This window comes from Ixodes scapularis, unplaced genomic scaffold (assembly GCF_016920785.2).
Source record: "Ixodes scapularis isolate PalLabHiFi unplaced genomic scaffold, ASM1692078v2 PGA_scaffold11__112_contigs__length_91849675, whole genome shotgun sequence".
Taxonomy (NCBI): Eukaryota; Metazoa; Arthropoda; class Arachnida; order Ixodida; family Ixodidae; genus Ixodes; species Ixodes scapularis.
The window spans coordinates 5,357,440-5,381,001 of NW_024609837.1; the positions used below are offsets into that span (position 1 = coordinate 5,357,440).

At 44.0% G+C, this 23,562-nt stretch overlaps 1 protein-coding gene and 1 pseudogene across 1 annotated transcript in view; one reads left to right on the forward strand and one right to left on the reverse strand.

Annotated features, from left to right (window-relative positions):
• The window catches only part of LOC115309284 (papilin-like), a 29,580-nt gene extending 22,925 nt beyond the window's left edge, over positions 1 to 6,655 (reverse strand). Inside the window, exons 1-4 of the mRNA XM_040216577.1 lie at positions 6,613 to 6,655; positions 5,434 to 5,628; positions 3,007 to 3,186; positions 1,486 to 1,662 (exon numbers count right to left, since the gene is read on the reverse strand). Coding sequence (XP_040072511.1) covers positions 1,486 to 1,662; positions 3,007 to 3,186; positions 5,434 to 5,628; positions 6,613 to 6,655 — 595 coding nt within the window. The remainder of the gene's footprint in view (positions 1 to 1,485; positions 1,663 to 3,006; positions 3,187 to 5,433; positions 5,629 to 6,612) is intronic.
• Positions 6,656 to 17,990: 11,335 nt separating this feature from the next.
• LOC115328145 lies at positions 17,991 to 20,269 on the forward strand (annotated as a pseudogene).
• The last annotated feature ends 3,293 nt before the right edge of the window (positions 20,270 to 23,562 follow it).

A 23,562-nucleotide genomic window follows, 5' to 3' on the forward strand; every position in this document is an offset into this window, starting at 1 on the left:
TGACGTTGCGCAGTGCTACTTAAGGGCTTAAGGCCACAACTTAATCATATGGAACAACGCGAATTTTACAGGGACAGAGGAAGGGACTGGACAGGACGAGCGCTGACTAACAACTGAAAGGTTTATTATCAGACAACCACAAAGAAAACATACAGCACGACTCTCTAATCACGGCAGAAATGCGCGTGCGCCTCAGAAAATAGGGTACTTTCTGTTACACAATTCGATATGCGTCATTCCCGATCTAAAAATTCGACATCACTTTCCAGCAAATTCAAGGAAGCCTGACTTACACAGGCTTGCCCCTCCTTCTTTATTCTATGAGCTTCGACAATCTCTCGAGCTTTTTGGTCTTTGTATTGATACAAAACAATGGATTGTCAAGTAACCGTGTACAGGCAGAGTCCCTCCAGTGTAACGCCAAGTGGGAGCTAGCTGTTCCTTTAACAGGAACAGCCAGCTCTCACTTGTGGTACACTGCGCAGGCGAAGGGTTCCCGCGTGGACGAATGGCCGGCCAGTCCTGCTTGTAGACGCTCGAACGTATCGCTCTGATAGGCTGATATGCGCCGTCCGACGTTCGACATTTAGAAAGGGTCGGTAGGACGGTAGCGCCATTGGTCGTACCGCACCGACGGGGACTGTGACCACAGTTTTGATGCGAAAATCGACCGCACATTAATGTGAATTCTGTGTTTTTAGGACGCTTAGAGCTCGTAATTTGAGTTATGACTAAAGACCGAGGATGTCAATAATCACTTTAGTGTATTTTATGTGAAGGCAGTTTATATTGACAAGTAATCTACGTTGCAAGAATGGCGGTTATTCCAGCTTTACCACAGCTGCCAGGAGGACCTCTTCTAGTTCAATCAAAAATTAACTCGCTGATCTCATTTTATCCCTTGTATGGAATAAATTACAAACTTATAAAACTGATTTGCCGTGATACTTAGAGCAAACAAAAGAAATATTCGTATAATTCAAATGTTTTTTGTATCACATGACCTCGAGCCTTTTCTTTAACGGAACAACAAACATCGTTTCACTAACCGTTGTAGGTCCATATTTTAGTAATGGCAAATATCGCACAGTTAGTTAGCTGGAGCCAAAGAAATGGTTAAAGTTAATTGTTTGTGCATGCGTTCATACATTGGGGATTTAGTCTGCCTAAATAGCCAGCTAAACTTTCCGTTACAAATGATAAACTTTGTCAAATAGATACTAATTCTGGGTGGATTACCCCAAAAGCCACACCATTTATACGAAATTGTTTGACCCATAATACTCTTTTTATACGTTCAACAAGGTCGCTTATTAGTCACGAGAAACTAGTTATTTCTATGTCTTGGGTTTATGATCAAATGGAGAGGCAAAATAAGGTGCCAGAATAAAGACGCTATTTCACCACCATTTGAAATTATTCACATTGTTTCCATCTCTAATGAATACGAGCCTTCTAGAAAAAAAAAACTAACTGTAAACTTACTTCCACATCGCCGGTTACATTCATAGAACGTTCGAAAGGCATTTCCTTCCCCGTTTGGGCACTCGGTTTTGTTCATTTCTTGACATGTAAGTGTCTTATAATTGAACCAATACCACTTGGAGTCTGTAGGTGTACACCCGCTCTTAATCCCCTTTGCGCAAACTCCGTAATCTGGAACTTAATGGAAATTTTATCAGCACCCTAAACAAAATGGTCATTTAGTTGTGGGTGTTGGGAGAGGAGTGAGAGGAGTGGGTTTGTTTACACTTGATTTCAAGCATATAAAACAAGGAAGAAAGATTAAGAAATCTGTAAATACTCAAAATGTTTCAGTTAAAAATATAACCTAAGCAGATAATTATACCAATACGATTCTTGAATACCGCTCTATACTTGATAACCAAACGTTATTCATGGCATTTTTTAACCCTTTAAGTTCTTTTCTTTTTCTGTTAGGGCATCACCAATGTTTTTTTTTTTTTTGAGATAGAAGATATTGAATTAGAAATTAAAAAAACACCTGTTTTTAAGCCATATATGATAGTAGACATTCCTCAATTGAATGCTCTTAGTGTATTTTGCAATTATTTTGGTACTTGTGTATACAGTTGGTGGAATATCTGACATCGTGTTCCGTCCATCCTTCATTTCGCATTCTTTTTTTCTGGGAAGCACCCGTAGCGTGGTTGCTACGTCTGATGATCTTTGTGTTTCTGGCATTGTTTGCAGACCCCTCTGCGAGCAATGAACTGCACCAACTTCGTTCATTGGAGCTTCCGGAGAAATGCCCTTTAGCGACTTCCGTCCTCGAGACAGGGCCGTGATATCTCTAAAATGAGTAGGGGAAATCAAAAGAGTGGGGTGCCATTGCTTCAAACTACTTTAGGGTATTCGCAACTTTACGGGAGGCAACGCCACACAGCGAAAAAGACATGGTGTATATACGCGGGGAGCTACCGCCTCTCCAAGTTTGCAGTAAAACTTCCGCAACCTGGCGGTTAATAAGTGAAACAGAGAAATGGAGGGAGCATGCTCACGGTTGCAGTCGCGAATAAACAACACTTGTTTATGTATATGCGCCTCAAGTGCGTCATTAGATATTTTAGTTCAACTTTATCCTATTCTCTTAAAGTTGGACATGCTTAAGCATTCTGCGTATTATGAAATCGATTACTTTTAAATTACAAGTATTTGCAAACGCGACGCTCTCTTACATGATGTATTGCAGATACGCGTCGATTTTTCTATGTGTACACACTGTTGCATAGGCTGACATTTACCATCCAGGTTTACTGATGGCCACAGGTAATGCAACGAGCAGTAGATGATCTGAGCGTCTGTGCAACGAGCAGTAGATGATCTGAGTGTCTGCCTATTTATTAAACCGAACGTCGCTTGTAATTCATATATATGAGTCAAAATAAACTATGAAACACAATCTACATCCCATACATAAGCTGCAAACGGTACAGTAATTTAATTTCCCCGGCAGCTATTTTGGGTGTACAGTGCTCCACTTACTTTTACACATTCGTTCGCATTCCTGAGAGGAGTCAAATATGTTGTCGCAAGACTGAATAGCGCCATTCCATTGAATTTGGACACACTGCCCGTTGTAAGATCTGTAAGTCCACTTTTGAGAGCGTGCACCTTTCCCGGGGTTGTTTGGAGGATTTTCAAAGCAAAAAGCTGGTACGTCTCCTAGGATAGCAAAACATAATCAATTTAACTAAATAGAAAAAATATACATGATCAGTTGATTTCTTGTTTAAGTAACAAAATAATATTATATAAAATGAGATGTAGCTACACAAATAGGAGTGATAGCAGTGGCATGAACTTACCTGGTGTCCAAGATCTTGGTGACAAAACCAGATGCATCTGATGTAAAACACGGTACCCCTTAAGGTATTTTTATATCAAAGATGTAATATTTTCTGAAGCAAAATCCTTCATTTTTTGTTCTTATATATATAGATGCGGTATTATTAAGACCTCAATTATATTTGTGACCTAAGTAATGATATTAAGCATAAGCATTATATTCCTCATCATCTTGTGGAGCTCAAATTATAGCCCGATATATTTACAATTATTTAACCGAGCACTGTGTAAAATATTAAATTGTGCCAGGCGCCTCACACCTAAGGTTCTTGCGTCTCTAAAACTACGCAGTTAAACGTTGCCAATAAACGCATCTTTGTTGATGAAAATACCGAATGCATATTGGAGTGTAAAACACACGAAGACAATAAACATTTTTTTAACTGTTGGAACACCTCTTTTTTAAAAACGTCCAAAGCCGCGCCCCCCCCCCCTCCTTTCCCACCAAAACAACAAAAAAAAAAACGTTAAAACATTATGAGGATGACATAGTTGGCAACCTTGAAGCAGTTTTAAAAGCCCTTAGTATGGCGCTCTTTTAAAGCTTTGACACATATACCTTTTTTCTCTGGTGTCTGTCTGTTGTTCCTTTCAGTTCATTGTCTTCGCATGAATATATCTTATGTTTACGTCTAACCTGATAATATTTGCACGGAAAAAAAAAGTGTGGCCGAGACTGCCAATGTAACGTATTACGAAAAGAAAAGCATTCTTTGCTCTCGCTGCAGAATGCCGGGATTTAATCCCCCTTTCTGTCTGTTTCGCTCTGAATGAGCATCATACCAGTGGCAAAGGTTCGTAGCAAGAGCATCTATCTGTGTCGGGTTCGAAATTTCTACCGCTAACTTTTATTTTACAGCGTTCAGAGTTCATATTTGTGCTGCAACGATGAATATATAATTCTCACGTTCATTGCCCTGGCGCACTTTCAATAACGAAGTATGATAGGCTTTGCACTCAGCCAACTTCTCCTATAAATATACATGTCGGTTCGTCAATCTGGGAGTTTAACTGCTGAGATTAGAAAACATTGATATCACGCGACACAATGACCTCACAATCCGATGTCAAGTATAGTCTGACATCATGTCATGTCGTGATCACGCGGCAGGATGTCAGATCGTGGAGCACAGTGTCACTGCGTGAAGTCATAAGGTCACGTGACGGGAAGTCACGCGGCAGAGTGACACAGAAGGGTATGTGTCTTTATGTTGGAGCGCACTCCGGAAAACGTATTTAAGCAATCTTCGGATGTTCTCGGAGCGATCGGTAGGCGTGGTTAACAATACAACATTATGTTATGGTGAGGCAAGAACAGAAATGTCTCAGGTCTTGTCGTGTAATTGGTATTAAATGTTTTAGCGAGTTTTCCTTTTTTTTTAAAGCATTGAACACGCTGTTTGATTCTGGGTCTTTGAAAGCCAGAGGGTTAGAAACATGTGACTTGTAAACCACCGCTGCCGGCTGTGTAAAGCAAATGCCCAACCTTAGGCAATAATATAAAAAAAAGCAAATTAAGAAAAAGTTTAGAAAACAAGCGGAAACCGACATGTTCTGCGCCAAGTGCGCGGTACAGGCCCATACCACCTAGAAGACAAGGCCTGCGCATTGCGTCATCATTGGTGGATCCCTGCCGCGCCCAAAGCGGCAAACGTGCTAAGCTAAGCGAGACTACGCTCAAAGCAAGAGACGCGAAAAAAAAAAAAACTACACAGCGGATGAAGGCAGAGACAGACCGGTCGCTTGTCTTAGCGTCACCGCGTGTTAGCGTCACCTTCGCAGTGAGAAGCTGCAAGGCGCCCTGCCCCGACGATAGTTAGGTGGCGCTGCGTGGACTTACTAGTGATGAAGTTTAAAGGAGATGAGTTGGGGGAGAAGACAAGGAGGGAGACAAGGAAGAAAGGGAGCTGAGAAGACAAGGAGACATGAAAGACATGGAGCGGAGATGACAAGCAGAGGAGACGACAAGTACCGGTTCTTGTCTACTAGGAGGTATGTACAGACGGAAACATATAAAGAACACAAGTGTGGATTCACATATATTGTATATTTCATTACACTCACTTCTGCAGACTTCATTACATTCAGATTGGGTTGAGAATCTATTTTCGTCAGGCCTTCCAACCCCTCTAAACACGGTTGGGGAGCATTTTCCGGCACTGACTTCATAGAACCATCCTATGGCGGGAATTCCGTCATTCATCTTTGGTTCGAGTAAACACACGCTTGTGTTACGCCAACGTGGGCAATCGGAGGAACCTGAAACGAGTGAAGCATTTTGTACTAAATGTAAGTTCGTAGTTTTGAGGCTTTCATAAAGCTTAAAAATCATAAAAAAGCGCAGCCAAGTTGATGAATCACCTCGATACTTCAACCCATGTCAAGGCAAGGAAATATAACAACGGACATACACACACAACACACCTCAAGACGGTGTGTGTTTTGTCTGTGTGTCCATTGTTTTTATTTTTGCGTGCCTGGGGCTGAATAATGTAATTGAATGATGTTTCGTTTTTGTTGCATGTTTGTACAACTGGCAGTGGCAAGATTTTACACCCGTGGGAGCAGCGGTATATTGTTTTCTAGTTTCGACCACTTCTGGCCGCCTCTCATTGCAGCGCCATGCTGCAATGCAGACTGCTGACTCCTCCCAGTATAGAGAAGCTCACATTAGAAGAGGTATACAATCTGGGGTTCATCTTTTAGATGGATCCCGTCTGACACCAGAAATATCAATAACAACGATTCTCAAAGTCATGACATATTTTTCAACAAAAAAAATGTCTCTGACAGCTGGTCTCTAGACATGTAGGGTTGTGCATACTAATGGCATAATGAAAGTTTTTTTTTTACCCTTATCTTTTATGGTATTTTAAATATAAGGTTATCAAACTATAGTTCACGAACAGCAAAACTACAGGAGGTTGTATTCAATAAAAGGCTCCATCTATCTACATCTGTCTTCAGTGCAACATATCAAAGAAGTCATTCGATGTACCTACGGGTTGCGAACTGCAGCAACGCGTGTTGTTGGGCAAACTAGGAAACTCAAGCGAAAACGCTCATATTAAAAGCCCTTAAAAATGCAGCATCTACTTTTATGCGTATAAACCTTTTTCTTAATGCGGAATACGCTGTAGTTATCGTTAACAGTTTACGCTTGAGAAGCGCCTTAATTAACACTATATAAAGCTTATATCTTCTGCAATGAGTACAAGCCTTGATGTCATAAAATTGGTTTACCTTTCGCAGCAAGAGCGAGGACCAGTGTGATCTTGAGCAGCATATTGCAACGTCCGCAGGATCGTCACAAGTAAAGCCTTTATGTAATGTTTGAAAAATGACAGCGTCTATGGAATGTGCATTTCCTGTATATGACGCATATCACGACGTACGAAGGCAAAGACCGAAAAATTAACGTTCCAACCACATGTCAACGGAAATAGGAAATATACGCTTTCAGCACTTCGCAGCGGCTGCTTACGTAACACAATTTCCGTGTTCCGGATTTTTTTTCAGGAATATTTTACATTATTCTTCGTTTTAAGTTTTTCAACATCATTTAAATTATTTGCAATGACGCACGGACTATAATTATTTTCTAAATGAAAAGAAGCAACACCGAGAACGAACAAAACACACTGCAACATTTCCTTCAAATATAGAATAACAGAAATAAAGTATATTTCAATATTGTGATAGAAATGTAATTATTATGTATACCTGTATACCGGGTGTTTCAGCAAAGACTGGTATAAAATTTCTAATATTAATGTATTCAAAGTAAATAAATAATTTATTTCGGGACCGCATTAACCAGGGTGGCGGATGTCTGAAAATGCGCGATACTTTCTAATTACTTTTAATCATTAAAACTGGCTAATTACCTATGCATTTGTAAAGATAGACATATGGCTTAAACTGGAAACTTGCCGAGCGTCACCGAAAACCATTAAATTGTTCATTTTTATAAAGACTTTCAGAGCGCCAGAAGCGTAGTAGTGCGCTAAATTCACAACTCGTGAAGCAGGTACAAGGTTAGAAGTGCGACTAGGCCCCCGCGCGATTTTTCCATCCCTCACTAGAGCTCTACTTTTGTACCTGCTGCGCGAGTAAAAAGTTTAGCGCGTTACTACACCTCCCATGTGCTCAAAATCTTTATGAAACTTACTGACTTAGTGGTATTGCAACGCGCGTCTCCGAGCAAGCGCTTGCGTGGCCAAATGATTACCGCGCTTTGCTGTTGCGCGGAAGGCCTAGATTCGATTCCAGTCGTCGGAATGTTTTCTCATTTATTTTTTTTATCTCGGCGTTCTCGTACAACTTGAAAACATCATCGACTGATCGAGTTCCGAATTTTCTACGCGCCAAACGTTCTACGCCGAATGTTCCAGAAACCCACGCGGGTACATAAAGGACTCCGCGTGGCGAGCGGAGTCAGTCTCGCTCCAGTGTTCGATTCTGCTGTTACGCCGACTTCGACGCCCTCGACATTCTGTTGTTATCCGCTGTTTACTTTTTGTTTTGAGCACAAGTTCGCCCCATTAAACATTTCAATTTTCTCAATTATTCCTTGTTTCGTCACCTCATCATTCGCGAAATTTCGGTGGAGGTGCGGGGAAATGCATGTCCTTGCAGCGTACTCCTCCGAGGACCGCAGTGCAAGCCCGACGCCAAGCCCACGAAGATTCAACGAAGGCACTACCGAGACTCGATTAAGTCGTCGCACTCAAGGCCTACACTCGGAATTTGGACTTTTGCCACCCAAAACCAAGTAGCAAACGAGTTCGACGATAAACAACCAGACGTCACAGACATCGCCCGCCGCCGCCGTGGTATACCTGCCCGTCGCACCCCGTACTCCGACGCCTTTCGACGGGGAGGTTCACGAGGATATTGAAGATTCGCTGCAACAATATGAACATGTAACCCGCCAAAACGGTCGGACGACTGAGCAGTGCCTGGACAACCTCTACTTCTCCCTTTAAGGCACTGCGAGTCACAAATTTGAAAACCATGAAGCCTCCTTCACTACATGGGAGCCCTGCGCTGCCGAATTGAAGCGGACTTTCATCAACCACCACCGTCGGCAGCAGGCAGAGGCCCGTCTTCAAACAAGGGCGCAGGGCCCCAATGAAAGTGTGACCAGATTTGTTGAAGATGTCCTGCGTGTGAGTGCCCGAGCCGATTCGGAGGCCGCCGAGGAGAAGAAACTTCGCGTCCTCATGCGTGGCGTGAAGGGTGAAATGTTCGGAGGCCTGGTTCGCAACCCGCTGACGACCGTCAACGCTTTTGTGGGTGAAGCCACCAACATCGAGCGCGCACTGACGGCCCGAGCAAGCCACTTCCAACGACTCACCGGCGCGCCTAATACTTCAATCGTCGCAGCTTCTTTACTGGACCTGAATACCAGCGTTATCGACAGCTTTCGACGAAATTGTCCGGGATATCGCACGGGCAGAGCTCCGCAAGACCTTCCCCCGACGTGAACCTCCAGCGCCGCAGTACCCCCGACGCCAGGAAGATCGGACGTACGTTCGCCTAGAATAAGCTTCGACAAGGATGACCGACGTTTGGCGGCGACTGACAGGCACTAAAATGAAAATTTTGAAACAACTCATGTCATTAAAATAGAACATTTAATGGATGGCATACTCTGGTGCACGTAGTAGCAGAAAAAAATGTATTTTGTTCACTCAATGCCGCAGTCTTCATTCACCATTCCGTCGAACATTTTGAACCGCTCTATCTTTCGCCTCCAACCACTGTGGTTCGAGCCCAAAAGATGAGAAACCCATTAAAACAAATCGTACAGCCTTAGTGTAGACCGATTCAAGTAGATTGTCATATTTTATTGCGAAAGCATTAATGCCCCATGGAGTGAGCCGCCTTCATCACCCGTGTCAAACGGCAGATAATTTCGTGAAGCTGCGATTTGAGGCCTCCCAGCCCCGCACAAAAATTCACGCAAAATGGCAAGTAAATGAAGCCGAAGGAGGCCGTTCCATGTCAATTTCAATCAGCGCCACCCCATGGCGCTGCGTGCCCGCGCTCATCCTCAAGGAGTTGCCGCGCGTCACTGACATCGGCCGTGTTGCCGATGACACGGCCGATGTCAGCGAGGCGCGGAAACTCTCCGGGAACGCGCGCAAGAACGAGATTCATGCTTTCGCATTCAAAACTCATAAGAAATGCTTAGGTGTACCTCGAGCCTTTTTTTTTTAATTTTAAATACGTATCCCATACAGCAGATCTGTACTCTAGGGTAGGCATAACACGGGTTTTGTAAGCGGTTAGTTTGACTTCCAAGGTGGGGCATTTGGGAGTGGGTTTGATGTATTCGAACTTCTTAAGGGCTAGAGAGCGGCTAAAGTCGACATGTTTATCCCATCTAAGATTGGGCGTAACGAAAACACCCAGGTACTTAAACTCGCGAACTTCGTTTGAAAGTACATTAGAAGTACCAGAACTAAAAACAAAGGCGATTTTTTATTTGTAAATATCATAAAAAATATCATTAAAGTTTAAATTCATTTGTCATTTCCTACTCTAATTAATGAAGTGCACGAAAGATTTATTAAGTAGAGGCTGATTATTAATAGACGTGGTGTCATTGCACAGAACGCTGTCATCGGCAAGGAGACGAATATTAACCGGTATGTGTTTTACTGCATCATTAAAATACAATATAAATAAAAGAGGACTTAACATTGGTCCTTGCGGCACACCTGAACTAACCGAAGGTTCCGAAGAGATCCAACCGCAATTGAAACAAACTGTGACCTGCAAATCAGGTAATCGGAAATCCAGTCCAGTAAAAGGCTATTCTTAACCGTGGCTTGGAACACCAATGGTAACTTGGAGTACGATACGTTATCAAAAGCCTTTGGAATAATCAATGAAAAGGCCGTCAACTTGCCCTCTGCAGTTCAAGGAAGAAACGATGTCACGAGTGAATTTCAGAAGTTTCGAAGGGGTGAAAAATGTCGGCGAAAATCATGCTGTTGAGGAGAGAGAAATGAATGTCCTTCAAGATACTCGGAAACGTCTGTACATACCTTTTTTAAAGCCCTGCATATCCGCAGATATCCACCGTAAACTGACAGATGCCGATAATAATGAATTAGATTTGTCGGATTGCGGTTCGGACGCGAATATCCGCGGGTCCGTCTCTACATTTTTGCCGAGGCGGCCCATAAACGTGTGAGTCCACACAGTGTAGACTGAATAGGTGTATCATACTATGAAGTACATCACCTAATATATTGCGGCAGCAAGCTACTCTTTTAGAAAAAAAGGTGCCAATCGGGGAAAACATTGTTCTTTACGTCAAGAAAGATATGATTCTCACCAAAGATCGCTTTAGAACGTCCTATCTCGCCTAAAACGCTTCCCACGCAAGAAGTAAAGACTGTAGGAGCATCAGTTGCCCTGGGAAAGCGTGTTCATTTTTGGCGGAGAAAGAGTAGAAAACGTTCCTTGGGCAAAGAAAACCCAAAATGTACAAGCCGCAAGAAATTAGAAACCTGCAAGTGGATTCTTCGCCAACAACTAAATGGAGGAAACGTTAACCAGTCCTTTGAAGTGGTGTGACTTGAGCCAGCACTTGTTTCGCACCTAATTCTTGTAGCGCTGTTCGTGCATGCCCCCCCATCATCATGTTGACCAACGGTTGGAAATATCTGATTAGAGGAACTAGTCTGAACCCGTCTAAGCTGACTTTATTCTGTTTCTTCTACACAGCAACCTCGGCAAGTGAAACGTTGTTTGTGTGCGTTTTCTATTTCTCGACAGTTGGCATTGAGTTCTCTTTAAGTATATGGTTCCGAGCATGAATTTGAGGGTTTGTGTCTAAAACTGAAACCGATAAGAGGTGTCAATATTGAGTATTGTGACATTTCTCCAAAGGTTTACCCTCGTTTTACCACATATACGCATGTAGTTTGCTGCGGTGAATAAGCGCCTTTTCCCTCCCACTCTTTTATTGTTCGGCCCATGTGGCACATTGTTATTAGTCTGCCCTTTATTAATGTTCATGTTTATAAAATATGCGTCTGCTTGAAGTGGGTTTTACAAAGCAAAACAGAAAATACATGTTTTCCCCTTTTGAGCGCGTTTTTAGGACAGCGTGTCAGGGTCACGGGCTACCAAGACAGTTTCATAACTACCATCATCCTTCCAGCGACGCCACGTGTCACTGGAAAAATGATCGTCTATTTTATAAATACGATGAGACAGGATACGATCCAATGACTTTCACCATACTCTGACACGAAGAATTCTTTGTACGAAGGTAAGCAGAAGGCTTCATACCACCCAGTTTTTTTAATTTTTTATTTACGCTTGATCTTATGATGTAAAATGAATGCTCGGATTCGAGGGTTGGATGCGGTTTCGAATTTTCCAGATGCGGATCGGATAGAGATGGTTAAACTGTTACCCCCGCAGGGCTCTAAATTTGTGTTCGAGAAATTCGCTTAATGAGGACGTACGAGAAATTGGTATATAATTATTTAGGCACTGTTTATTACCCTCTTTGTCTTTAGGAACTACTCTTGCTGATTTCCAAAGGCGAGGTGCCATTCCGGAGGAAAGTGACTTACGGAAAATAATAACTATAGGTATCACTCGATGTCCAGTCTGAAAAACGATGCGAAAAATAATCAGGAGTAACCTGCGGGCCGTAGCATGTTTTGCAGTCAAGGTTCAAGAGCAAATTGTGTACACCGGAAACACTAACATGGATATTTGCTAACGAAATACACAAAATATTTGAAGGAACACTAGGTTCACTGCCGTAGTCAGAAATGAAAACAAAGTTAACATGATATTGTAGTGAGTGCGCAGGCGAGCTGGTGGAAATTAACCATTCTGATGTTAGCCTGAGACTGAGGCAGGAAAAGAGGAAGTTTCAAAGTAGAAGAAAAAGGAACAGTCGAGGATACGTCTCTAACACAGCTCTGTTAGAGACGTATCCTCGACTGTTCCTTTTTCTTCTACTTTAAAACTTCCTCTTTTCCTGCCTCAGTCTCAGGCTAACATCAGAATGGTTAAAGTTAACATATTCATTAAAGCTATCAAAGATAACCAAAAGGTCACTAAAACATTTATTTTGAATAATAAAACTGCGAGGAGTGTCGCAACCCTTCCAGTTGCGTCCCCGTTTTGTTCATTACCTCCTCCACAATCTTGTCGTTTTTATTCTTGGAGAGGTTGGAATTTTCCAGTGCATTGACCTCATCTTTGTTTACAAGTTTATTTTGAAATTACGTACCTCGTCAAAGCTAATGACCTTTTCCACTGATTCAAGATGCGCTGCGAGTCCTTCCATGAATATGTGCACATATGGATTTTCATGGCTGAACTTTTTGGAGATCATTTCGGTACAAATTTTGCGCATGTTGAATTGATGACATATTTGAACAGTTTCTTTGTAAGTTTTTCCCTTTTGTGTTATCGTCCGTTTGATTAATCGGAAATCGCTGCGAACGATCTTACTAATTTTCGCAACGTTCTATTGAGTCATGAAAAAAAGATGTGCTTATCGAGCGACCCTCAGCAGAACCTAACTCACTCTAAAAGATCATAACATCTGACGAAACATCGACTTTCCAGAGCAACCTAGAAGCAAAATCAATCGATTAAAGGGGAAACTCCTAACTCACCGAGAATAAAACTGGCATGGCAGGGACTGTGGATGATGTAAAGAAAAACAAAAACGGAGGTGCTTACGCTGCTGAAGGGGTTGACACATGACAGCCTACAGTACTGTTACCAGCAATGGAAATTTGTATGCAATGGTGCATAGACGGGGGAAGGGGGGGGGGGGTTGAACAAATGACAGTCAAGTTGCAAGGTTGCAACAATGAGCCACACTTTTTCACCAGTCTTATTTATTGGCCGAAGCTCGTAAAATATCTTTGTGTAGAAACAAGCAAAGGAAATATTTCTCTTCAGCTCGCCACTCGCCTTCTAGGCTATGGCGTTGCGATCACTCGTTTCTTCCACCGACCGATGTGGATATTGTTAGAAGAAGAGCGAAGAAAGAAGGTGGGGAAGATAGCGTGAACAAGGGCACGACAGAGTCAGTGCGGACCAGTCAGCGGCCGGTAGCCAGGACTGAGCGCTAGAGACACGACCCTAACCAGGATTTTACTGCCAGGTCATAGCCGCCAAGAACCAACAGCGGTTTCACGACACCCAAGGACGATCGATTCCTTGGAGAGAAGTCACCGGCGTGTCAGTCCTTCTATCGGTTTAAGACCGAAAGGCAAGCAAGAACACCCGCTCCCCAACGCCCGTCCATGATCCAGCTCACATCCTCACATCCCCAAGACGAAAACCTCACAGCCGTCATAGTGACGCCAACACTACAACTCGTCTGAGTCTTCGAATTGATCAGGACTTCGTATATATGCCTTTTTTGCAATGTTTCATTGTTTTTTTTTTTTTGTTTTTGTTTTTTGATAATACACGTTGCCGATTTCCTAGGCTTTATCGCTGGAGTTTTCTTCACAGCTTTCTTTACCTTTTTTAAAACTTCTTTTATTACAATAGCGGTTGCGACAGGACAAGATCTATGGTATTTCAGCAAATTTTTAATTTATATTATTTATTGGTTTTGAAACTGAAAGTAATTCTAAGGAAGAAACGTCTGACTGCCTCAGTGAAAATTCAGATGAATTTATTTTACTAAAGTTGTTTAACGTAACTTTTTTACCCGGCGATAAAATGCACCTGGGTGAGGTAGTGAGCTTTGGGGAACTGCTAGGGATGAACAGGAAGTTATTTAGAGAATAGCTTAAAGGAGCAACTCGGGTACACCACCGTAGAGTATCACCTAAAGGTAGAGTACCATCACCTAAAACCTTGTATTTGCATTTTCAAAACGGCGAACTAAATTTCATTGAGTCCTACAAGTTTAGCCGAAGGATACAGAACAGAAGGTTTTTCCTTCGATGAGGCAAGAAACGCGAGCGGCTGACAACTTGGATCATTTACTTACCGGAAAGGCATTAAAACCCGACGAAGGTTTACGCCACCCCTCAGAATGCATGCAGGAGAACGTAATGTTGGGTGCAAAGAAAACCACAGGTTACTATGTAGAAGCGTTTGCAGAGGTTGCGAAAGCACAGAAGATAGTGAAAAGGAAAGAGAGAAACGCTAAAGCCGGCGACCGCTCCTACGTGTGATCATTTACGCGACTCAAGCTCAAATGCATTGCCAGGGCAACACGGATAAGACGCTTCGCAAGATGGAGCAGATAGCGTCGCAAAAGAACATGACTGAGGACGCCCACAGTTCTTCGACGAAGAGTGGTTCGCGCGGGAAGTGAGGTTGCGTGCATCGTGTGTTGTAACGGCAGAGTAAACTCGGAGAAATCTGAACAAGTGGAAGCCCAGTACGACTTCATCACAGTACTGGGTTCCAAATCTAGTTGGTCCGCTCGAAGGCCTAGCCTAAAGGGTCTGAATTGTTATTTGTATCTAACGATTTGGTGTTACGAGCTTGATAGAACATATCTCTACGTGTACGTTGCTAGTGTCGACGGCGTTGTGGCACAATATTGAAATAATATGTGTCTGTGTGTGGGTGTTTTATGATGAAACTTCTTGGATGACGACATTCGTGTTTATTGTGAACTTATCCTTTATTTTTGTGGGTGCCTGGTGAACGATTTGCTGGAACGTTTGAACAATGAAAACTTTCCAGATTTCTCTTTCCCAATCATTGTCGGAGCACTTTCTTGATTTATCTTTTGAATTATTGTGAGATACCGGTGAGAGTGACCTAGGTAAAGTGTTTAACGCAAGTTAGTTTTATACTTTGTTCGAAATATTAACTTCCTGCACCGATAGTACAGCACGTTTTGTCGCATCGACTAGTAGAGAAGCTTGAGTTTTTTTGTAACTAAAACGTAAAACTTTCTGAGAAAGTATTTTGAGCTTTGTGTGTTTTATAGTTGATCTCGTTGTGACGCGAATTTTTTGTGTGAAATGTCTGATAAACATTCTGAACTATGTTGAGAATGACATCCGCTGTTTGTGGTTTTGTGTTAAAGGACACATGCAAAGGAAAACAACATTTGTTTTAAACTGCTTAGATGGAAAAAAGATGTCATAAAACGATTTTACAGCGGAGAAAAAAAATTTAGAGCTATATTTACGGCGCTATACGAATTTGTAGTTGGCGCCCGCGGGCGCCACGGAAAAGTGGCCCTTGTTTATCACGTGGCTGGCCCTTATTTATCACGTGGTGCTTTCGCTCTTTCGGAAGCTTCCTATGGCCTTTAAAAATAACTTATTCATCTTCGTTTGAAGTATAACAAAAAACTAAACTTAATAAGTAACTTTTAGAGCACAAAGAAAACTCCTGAAAAAGCGCAAGCAGACGTGATAGACCAGTGCGCCGGTAAGATGACGGCGGCGGCACCCCGAAGCACACAAACTTGTGCGGCGGCGGCGACGGCGGCGTTGAGAAACGCGTCGAAGCGGCGTCGAACAACGCTCAGCTTGCGGCGGCGGCGTGACTTTGCGGCTGTGGCGACGCAGCGCGGCGTCGCGCCGGCCTACCACGTGACCAGCGGCGGCTCCCGCGGGCGCCAACTACAAATTCGTTTTGCGCCGTAAATATAGCTCTAATTTTTTTCTTTGTCGTAAATTCGTTTTAAAATGTTCTTTTTCCATCTAGCCTGTTTAAATTCTTTCTTTTTTTTTTCCATGTGTCCTTTAAATAAACCTAAGGGGATATTGGAGTAAAATTGCATGTCCGATTCAAGATACTTACGAATCTAGATGGCGCCACCTCTCTGTCTTAGCAAAAGACGCTTTGGAAGTCAAACAAATCTGACTTGCCTTTTCGTGCTTTTGCCGACGAATCCTCAGCCTGAAATAACTCCCATTCAACTTCGCCTTGAGGTTCAGTTTTTATAATGTGTCGGCGCACTATTCTCTGGCACATCTTTGATTGGGAATTCAGAAGTGAAACCGGTGTGCGCATGATATTGTTCGGCACTCAAGGTGAACGTGCACTTGGCGGCAATAGCTTGCCTTGTCGTCCCAAAAAGCTGTCTCCTCGCTGCGCCCCGTTCAGTAAAGAGCTTCGCCATTCTCCACGTTCGCGCATATGGCACGTGTTTACTTCACTTAATTTTAAAGTGATTAACACGTGGGATTGCATGCTTGGTCAAGCATAGAAACATACATCGACGTGCGGTCGAGTTAGTAAATGCTAGGAATTATACTTCACTGGCCAAACATCGGCCTTAACATGTGGTGTAGCCATGGTATCCCGAGGCCTGCCCGATCTCACGGTGCCGAACGAAGCGGTTTCGAATTTAAAATAATTCCTGTTATCAAAGTCTTGTTTTCTTTTGCCAGCTGAAATTGAACATCTAATCGAACCAAATGTTTTGGTTTGATTAGATGTTCAAGCTCAGCTTGGTGGTTTACCCTAAAATGAACCAAAACTTTTGGTTCATTTTAGGGTAAAACCACCAAGCCCCTCCATATGTTGGTAAGCTATTGTTAAGCAGCTAGGCATCGTGGTTGGGAACATCGTCCAAGTGCACATAAAGATTCGATTCGCATTGAATTTGTGCGATGCGCGTCGGACCCTTGAGCTCACGTTTAAAGAAAACAATGAACCACCTGCAGCGATTGGCCGGTAAACGCTTCTAGACAAGTCCAAGTGATATTGGTGTACAAATTACCGCCGTAACCGGGGCCATGACAACCGTCACAAGCATCCCGCCTCCTCGGATCACAATCAGGTGGCTGTAGGCAACAGAATCACATGTGATGCTATGAAATATGCATATATGTTTGTGTGAATTTAAACTAATGCTGAGCGAAGAGGAGAGTGAGTATTGTTTGTGTGCAATGTTTACGTTTTTTTTTTACTGATTATCACGACCGATTTATTGCAATCAATTTATTCGTAAGGCTCTTGTTTCTCCGTGTATATTAGTATCCAGAAAGTAGTAGAAACATGAGTCATGTGACATGATGCCACGTGACCAACACATAAATTCTTTTTACCCACTACTGTGAGCGCGTGGTATCCTCCGTCTCCTTTTCTTCCCTCTACTACCTTTGACGCGCCCCAAGTGAGCGTGCCTATAGTGACAGTTGAGAAAGAAGCCACCCTCGTGCCCGGCCCGGACGGCACGTCCGTTCCAGTCTGGTGCCTGTCTCATGCTTTTCAAGCCTTCAGCCAGTCAAGCCAGCCACCACTACCTCGCTCTTAGCCCTATTACCTAACGTTTGTCTTTAATGTAAATATACTTTCCTTATTCCTTTCCAAGACTCGGCCCTCATATTTTACATCTGGCGCAGTCGACCGTGCACCGTGTAAGCCTACCAGAGCCCGACCGCCAGCCTTGCCTCGATTGGCCTGGTTCCACCTACGCCCCGTCATGAACACCTGCAATTATTCTCGACAAGAAACTCGAAAGCTCTGGAACGACGTACTCCCGCCCCTCGCGTCTTCGTAAAGCGTAAAGAACGCACTTCGTTTCTGCAATTTCTGGTGAGCGGAACGTTTTGTAACCCTTTCGCAAGCCTTGCCCGACACATTCATGCCCGGCATTGTCTGGAATGAACTGGACGCAAGAACTACCTATGTCGTTTCTGAGCGTCGAGCTTATTAAAGAAGAGCTCGCTGCACGTGAGTTAGACACTTCCGGCACAAAAGAAGGCCTCATCCAGCTACTCGCCGCGGATATCGAGGCGCGCCGCGAATCGTCGCCTAGCCTGGACCAAGCGTCGGTCTCTGCCGCTGGCTCTTTGGCACTAGACCCTATCACGCTACAAAACCTTGCTGTTTTGTTGCAGCAGCTGCCTTGTCCTTCCACGACAGTTACAACGCTACCAGACCTGTCCGCGACCCTGCCACATTTTGAGGGCTCGCCAAAGCCAAACGTCAGAGAATGGCTTGAGGACGTTCACCGCGTCCAGCAACTTGCCTTATGGAATGACGCCACCACCCGGCTCATCGCAGCAAGCAAATTGAAAGGTACAGCACGAAACTGGCACCTCGCGTTCGGAAGCCAGTACGACACGTGGCCAACTTGGAGAGGCGCCCTCAAAGAGCGAAGCACGCGCATCATAGAATGGACCCTGATCCACTGGCAAGAACGGGTCATGGACGTGACTCAAGGGATTGGCGAATCCCTTCATCAGTACGCCTTCGCCAAATTAAGGATCATCCAACACTGCCCGGTAACCCTGAGCGATTCGCAGAGGATTGACTACCTACTCCAAGGCATGCGGGACCAACATGTCGTCGGAGCATTGGCAGCCAACAGGCCAACAACCGTCCAAGCCTTTCTTGCGACATGCACGAGCCTGGATAGGTCCGCCCAACCCGCCAAGGCAAGCCCTTCGACTACTCCAGCCCAACCCAATCACCAACATCATTCGTCTATAGGTCGGCTGGATTCGAACGTCCTACCCACCCTACGCAGCGCTCTGGCTTGACGTCACCATCACCCCCAGCCTCACGTCAGCGCATCGCAAACCTGCCCACCGACTTGCAAGAGGCCAAATACCAAGCCATCTCGTCGCGATATGGAGCCCCAGCGTTCCGTAGTGGCCAAGTCTTGTCCGAAGCGGTCTGCTATAGATGCAAACACCTCGGACACCTCGCTTCGAAGTGTACAACATACACCGATGAGCCAGCACAGGCATCGTCGTCGGCAGGTAGGGTCATGCCTGCAAAGCCATTTTCACCAGCTCTTCACAGCATGCCAGGGATCCTTGAAGACTCTCTGCTGCAGTACTCATTCTTTTTAGCCACCGTCACTGGAATTCAAGACTTTGATGCTTTACCAGACTCAGGTTCCAAGCTGACTCTCATAGCAAAGTCGCTTCTTTCAGAACGCATGCTATATCCCTGGACTGAGCTTCCACTGGCAGTTGGAGGAGGTACCACCGTACTCCCAGCGGGTGCCGCTTGGCTTAAGATCACCATTGGTCCAATCGCCGCAGTCGTCGAAGCCGCGGTTTTGGAACACAACATCCTCCCCTTCATCATTGGTGAAGATTGGCTTCGAGCCGCACAGGCGCGTCTGATCTTTGAGCCTCCGCATCTCGTCCGGCTCCAGCATACAGCCACAGGCGTGTCTATTATAGTAGAACAAAAACTAGCACCACGGATGTCCAATGCCGTAATTCTTACCCAATCGAGCCTCAATCCACAAGTGCAGACATTGTCACAAGACTGCTTACAGAGAGAGCCCTTGCCGTCGCCGGAGCAGCTATCCTGGCAAGCCTTCGCCCAGGAGACTCCACGTTTGCGTTTAAGAAGCCCCAGTGCCGGGCCGCAAGCAAAAATAGCCGGTACTGTGGCTATAGTCATTCATCATAATTTTCCGCCAGCCCTCCTTGAAGATCAGTTACCTTTCAGTCAAAATATTGGCATTGTCGACATTTAGACACAACAAAATGGAGTTTTCGCCCGTCACGAAGATGACTTAGGCAATTTCACAGGCATGCAGCATCGCACTGACCTGTTACCAAACGCCTTGCCCAACAGCCGTAGCCCGTACCAATCTGCTCCCGAGTACAGACAGTTCGTGGAAAAACTGATAAAGAAACTCCTGAACCAATGTGTTACTCTTCCAGTATCTGGCCCATTGACTTTTCCAGTTTTCGTAGTGTCTCGCAGAGACAAGAAATGTCTGTTTGTTAACTCTGCACCACTGAATGGACGCACGATCACATTGCTGTACCCCCTGCCCCTTCTGGATGCAATCATCCATGGAATCGCTGGATGCGGGTGCTTCGCTACCACGGACTTGAAAATTGCATGTTGGCAAGTCAGCCTCCGCCCCCAGGACTATGAAAAGACAGCTTTCATCGTTGTGCTGTTGGATCGTTGTGTTGCTGGAGTTGGATGAGTTGGGGGGGACTGAACGTTTGCCCCGGCCGTTCTTATTCTTGTAGTAACTGTGAATTTGGCTTAGCACAAACTAAGGGACTCGACTTTATAGATACGGCGGGGAGTGAGTGTGTTCGTCTCTTTCCTTTTTTCATTTGCGTATTTTTGAAGCCCTTTCATTTCAACGTCAAATCAATTACCTTTATTTGAAGTTAGCTGTGAGTAAGCGACTATGCGCTTCTAAGGTTAGGCTTTGTTTTGCATATTTTTGATGTTAAAATAGCCTTGTGCTTCTAGTGAAACACTTTTGCGTATTTTTTAATATTAGCTGATACCCATTGCCTTCTGCGTTCTTTACGTTTTGTTTTGCTTTAAGCAGTTTGTTTGTTTCTTTTGCTCTAAACCAAGAGACTTGGTCTTTTAAGGCTGCGGTGGGATGTGAGCCCGTGGTATCCTCCGTCTCCTTTTCTTCCCTCTACTACCTTTGACGCGCCCCAAGTGAGCGTGCCTAGTGACAGTTGAGAAAGAAGCCACCCTCCTGCCCTGCCCGAACGGCACGTGCGTTCCAGTCTGGTGCCTGTCTCATGCCTTTCAAGCCTTCAGCCAGTCAAGCCAGCCACCACTACCTCGCTCTTAGCTTTATTACCTTACGTTTGTCTTTAATGTAAATATACTTTCCTCATTCCTTTCCAAGACTCGTCCCTCACATCTTACAGTACCCGTCATTCCGCATACCCTTTGGACACAGGTCGGCCCTAGGGGGCAAGTAAAAGGGGTCAATAAATAAAGAAGTCAATAGGGTGGAGAGAAATGGATGAAGTAAATTGGGTGGAGTGAATGAGGGGGAGAGGAGTGGAGAGACCTGGGAACAGAGGTTGAGAAGAAATATCTGGTGGCTACTAGCACTAAACCAAGAACGTTTCGCGTAGCAACACAGCGTCAAGGCCATTTTCGAGACTTTTTTTTCACTCGCTAGATTTCAAAAAGGTGTTTTACCGATTCCATTCCATACAACCGAGGAATATCCCAGCACCCAAGAAGCGAAATGACATGTTAACCAGGTTACCAACGTGATCCAAGCAGCGCAAGTTAGAATCAATCATGACTCACAGATCTCTCATTACAGCAACTAAAGACAAAGTATTTCCATGAACATAGAATGCAAAAAAAAAAAAAAGCATTATGAGTTTTCCGAGGAAGCGTCGTGACCTTTGCTTTGGACGGGTTCTTTAAAAGGTCCTTGGCAGAGTGCCATTGGTAGAAAGAACATGCATCTTCCTCAAGCTTAACTCAAAATCCGAAGTAAAATATTTATCTATAAATGTTTATATCGTGAACATATTGCAGGAATGTAGAGTATAAGATAGCACGAGAGATGTCCTTTACGAAAATTGCGAACAGAAGAGGTACTAAAACAGATCCCAGATTAACGCCAAAACATGCCAGGTACAACGAAGAGTTCGTATTGGTCACCCGGACGTACGCCTCTTTATTTGACACCTGGCTTTTGAACCAGTCGTGTACTGAGCCACACGCCCCGTAGGCGTAACGTGTTTATAATAGAGTCGTGTGAGTGACTACGTCAAAGGCCCCGCCTAAGTCAAAGTAGACAGCATCTAACTAACCTCTGTTAGATAAAGCATGAATTGCTACACGCGTAAAATTAACAAGACTTGAGTCGTCAATCTGGCACTAAATGGAGCCATGCTGATGGAGAATATTTAAGTTTTGAAGTTTGAAAGACAGGTATTGACGGAGGACCATTCCAAAGACCTCGGATAAAAAATTTATAAGAGAAATCGGTTTATAGTTACAAATATAACAATTTTTCCCGACTTAAAGACCGGAACGACAACTGTGACTTTCCAGGTTTCAGGAAATGTTCCTGAGCTTAAATAGTTATTACATACTGAGCACAGTACCGGCGTGAATATGTCGTCATTAGACGCCGTCTGGCTTAACTGATAATGTTGCCCTCATTTTCTCAATACATAGCTGTGCTCAATTGTAATCGACCATAATGCAGCTTGCAAATTCACTTAGCCCATCTAAGTAAGGCAGCGCAGCGGAGAAACACTGGGCAAGCTTATAATGCAGAAATTGCAGTATTTAGGAGCAATTGCTTTAATAGTTAGGAATACATTAAACAGTCGTTCCGGGAGTGAAGAACATATATTTTTATCTTTTCGGTAGAAACAGAATTGGCGTATCGCGGGACATGGATGGGGGGAAGGTAGGCAACTGGGGAGTGGAAGAGAGCACTGTATTACGGTGTTGAGAGGGATTGGGAGGGAAATGGAGGGGGAATGAACGACAGATGAATGGGGAACCTGAACTGGTGTGTCGCATGACCAAGGAGAGGGAGGGAGAGAGAGGGCACCGTAAGAGAATGGGGAGAGAGGGGTAGATAGACGAAGAGGGAAGGGGTAGGGAGGAAGGGAGGTAGAGCCAGGCTTGGAGGTAGATGAGAAGGGAAGGGAGGGAGAGGGGCAGCGATTGAAAGAGAGAAATGTATAGGTCACGTGAAGTCAATTTCTTGGCTTGGTGTATAGATAATCATGATGTAGAATATCCGGGAAACTTGGTCGAAGAAAAAGATTGGGGAAAACAACATCTCGAACTCAGATACTGCGTTTATTTCCTCTAAGTCTCATATATCCACAACCTAATCACCAACCACTGACGTCAAATAGCCAACCTTAGTTATACAATCCTACTCACACTGATCTTCACCTGAACTGTAAACGGTGTCCTCAATCCCGAACTGAGGACTTGGGACCTTGAACGAAACAATCCCACCGATCCACTCCCTTTCCGGCCGGAGTCTGAAAGGGCTATGCTTTGTCTAAACGAGGACTGATATGTCCTCCAACTGAACCCTTGTCCGCAAAATTAGCTTGTGGATATAAAAGGCTTTAGTGCACTAAGTACGTTTCTCATGCGCTCAAAGTCTGTGAAAATTTGTGATTTAGTGGTTTTCAATGACGCTCAGCAAGTTTCTGATTTGAACCACAGGTTTATTTTACTAATTAATATGTTAATGAGTCATTTTAGTTAATTAGCGAACTAATTATTGAGTATCGCGCATTTTATGACGTTCCATGCGGTTACAAATACACTAATTTTAACAATTATGTTACTCTTACGTGAAATACCCTGTATATAAAAAGTTTGGTACAATGAATTTACTTTATTGTGTCACTGATTTGGAATTGTGCAGTGGGCAATCCTTGCAGGAGATATCAGAGCTCTTCTGGCCAACCACCTTCTCAACGTGGACTGGAGCCCCGACTTTGTTTACATATGTTTTTA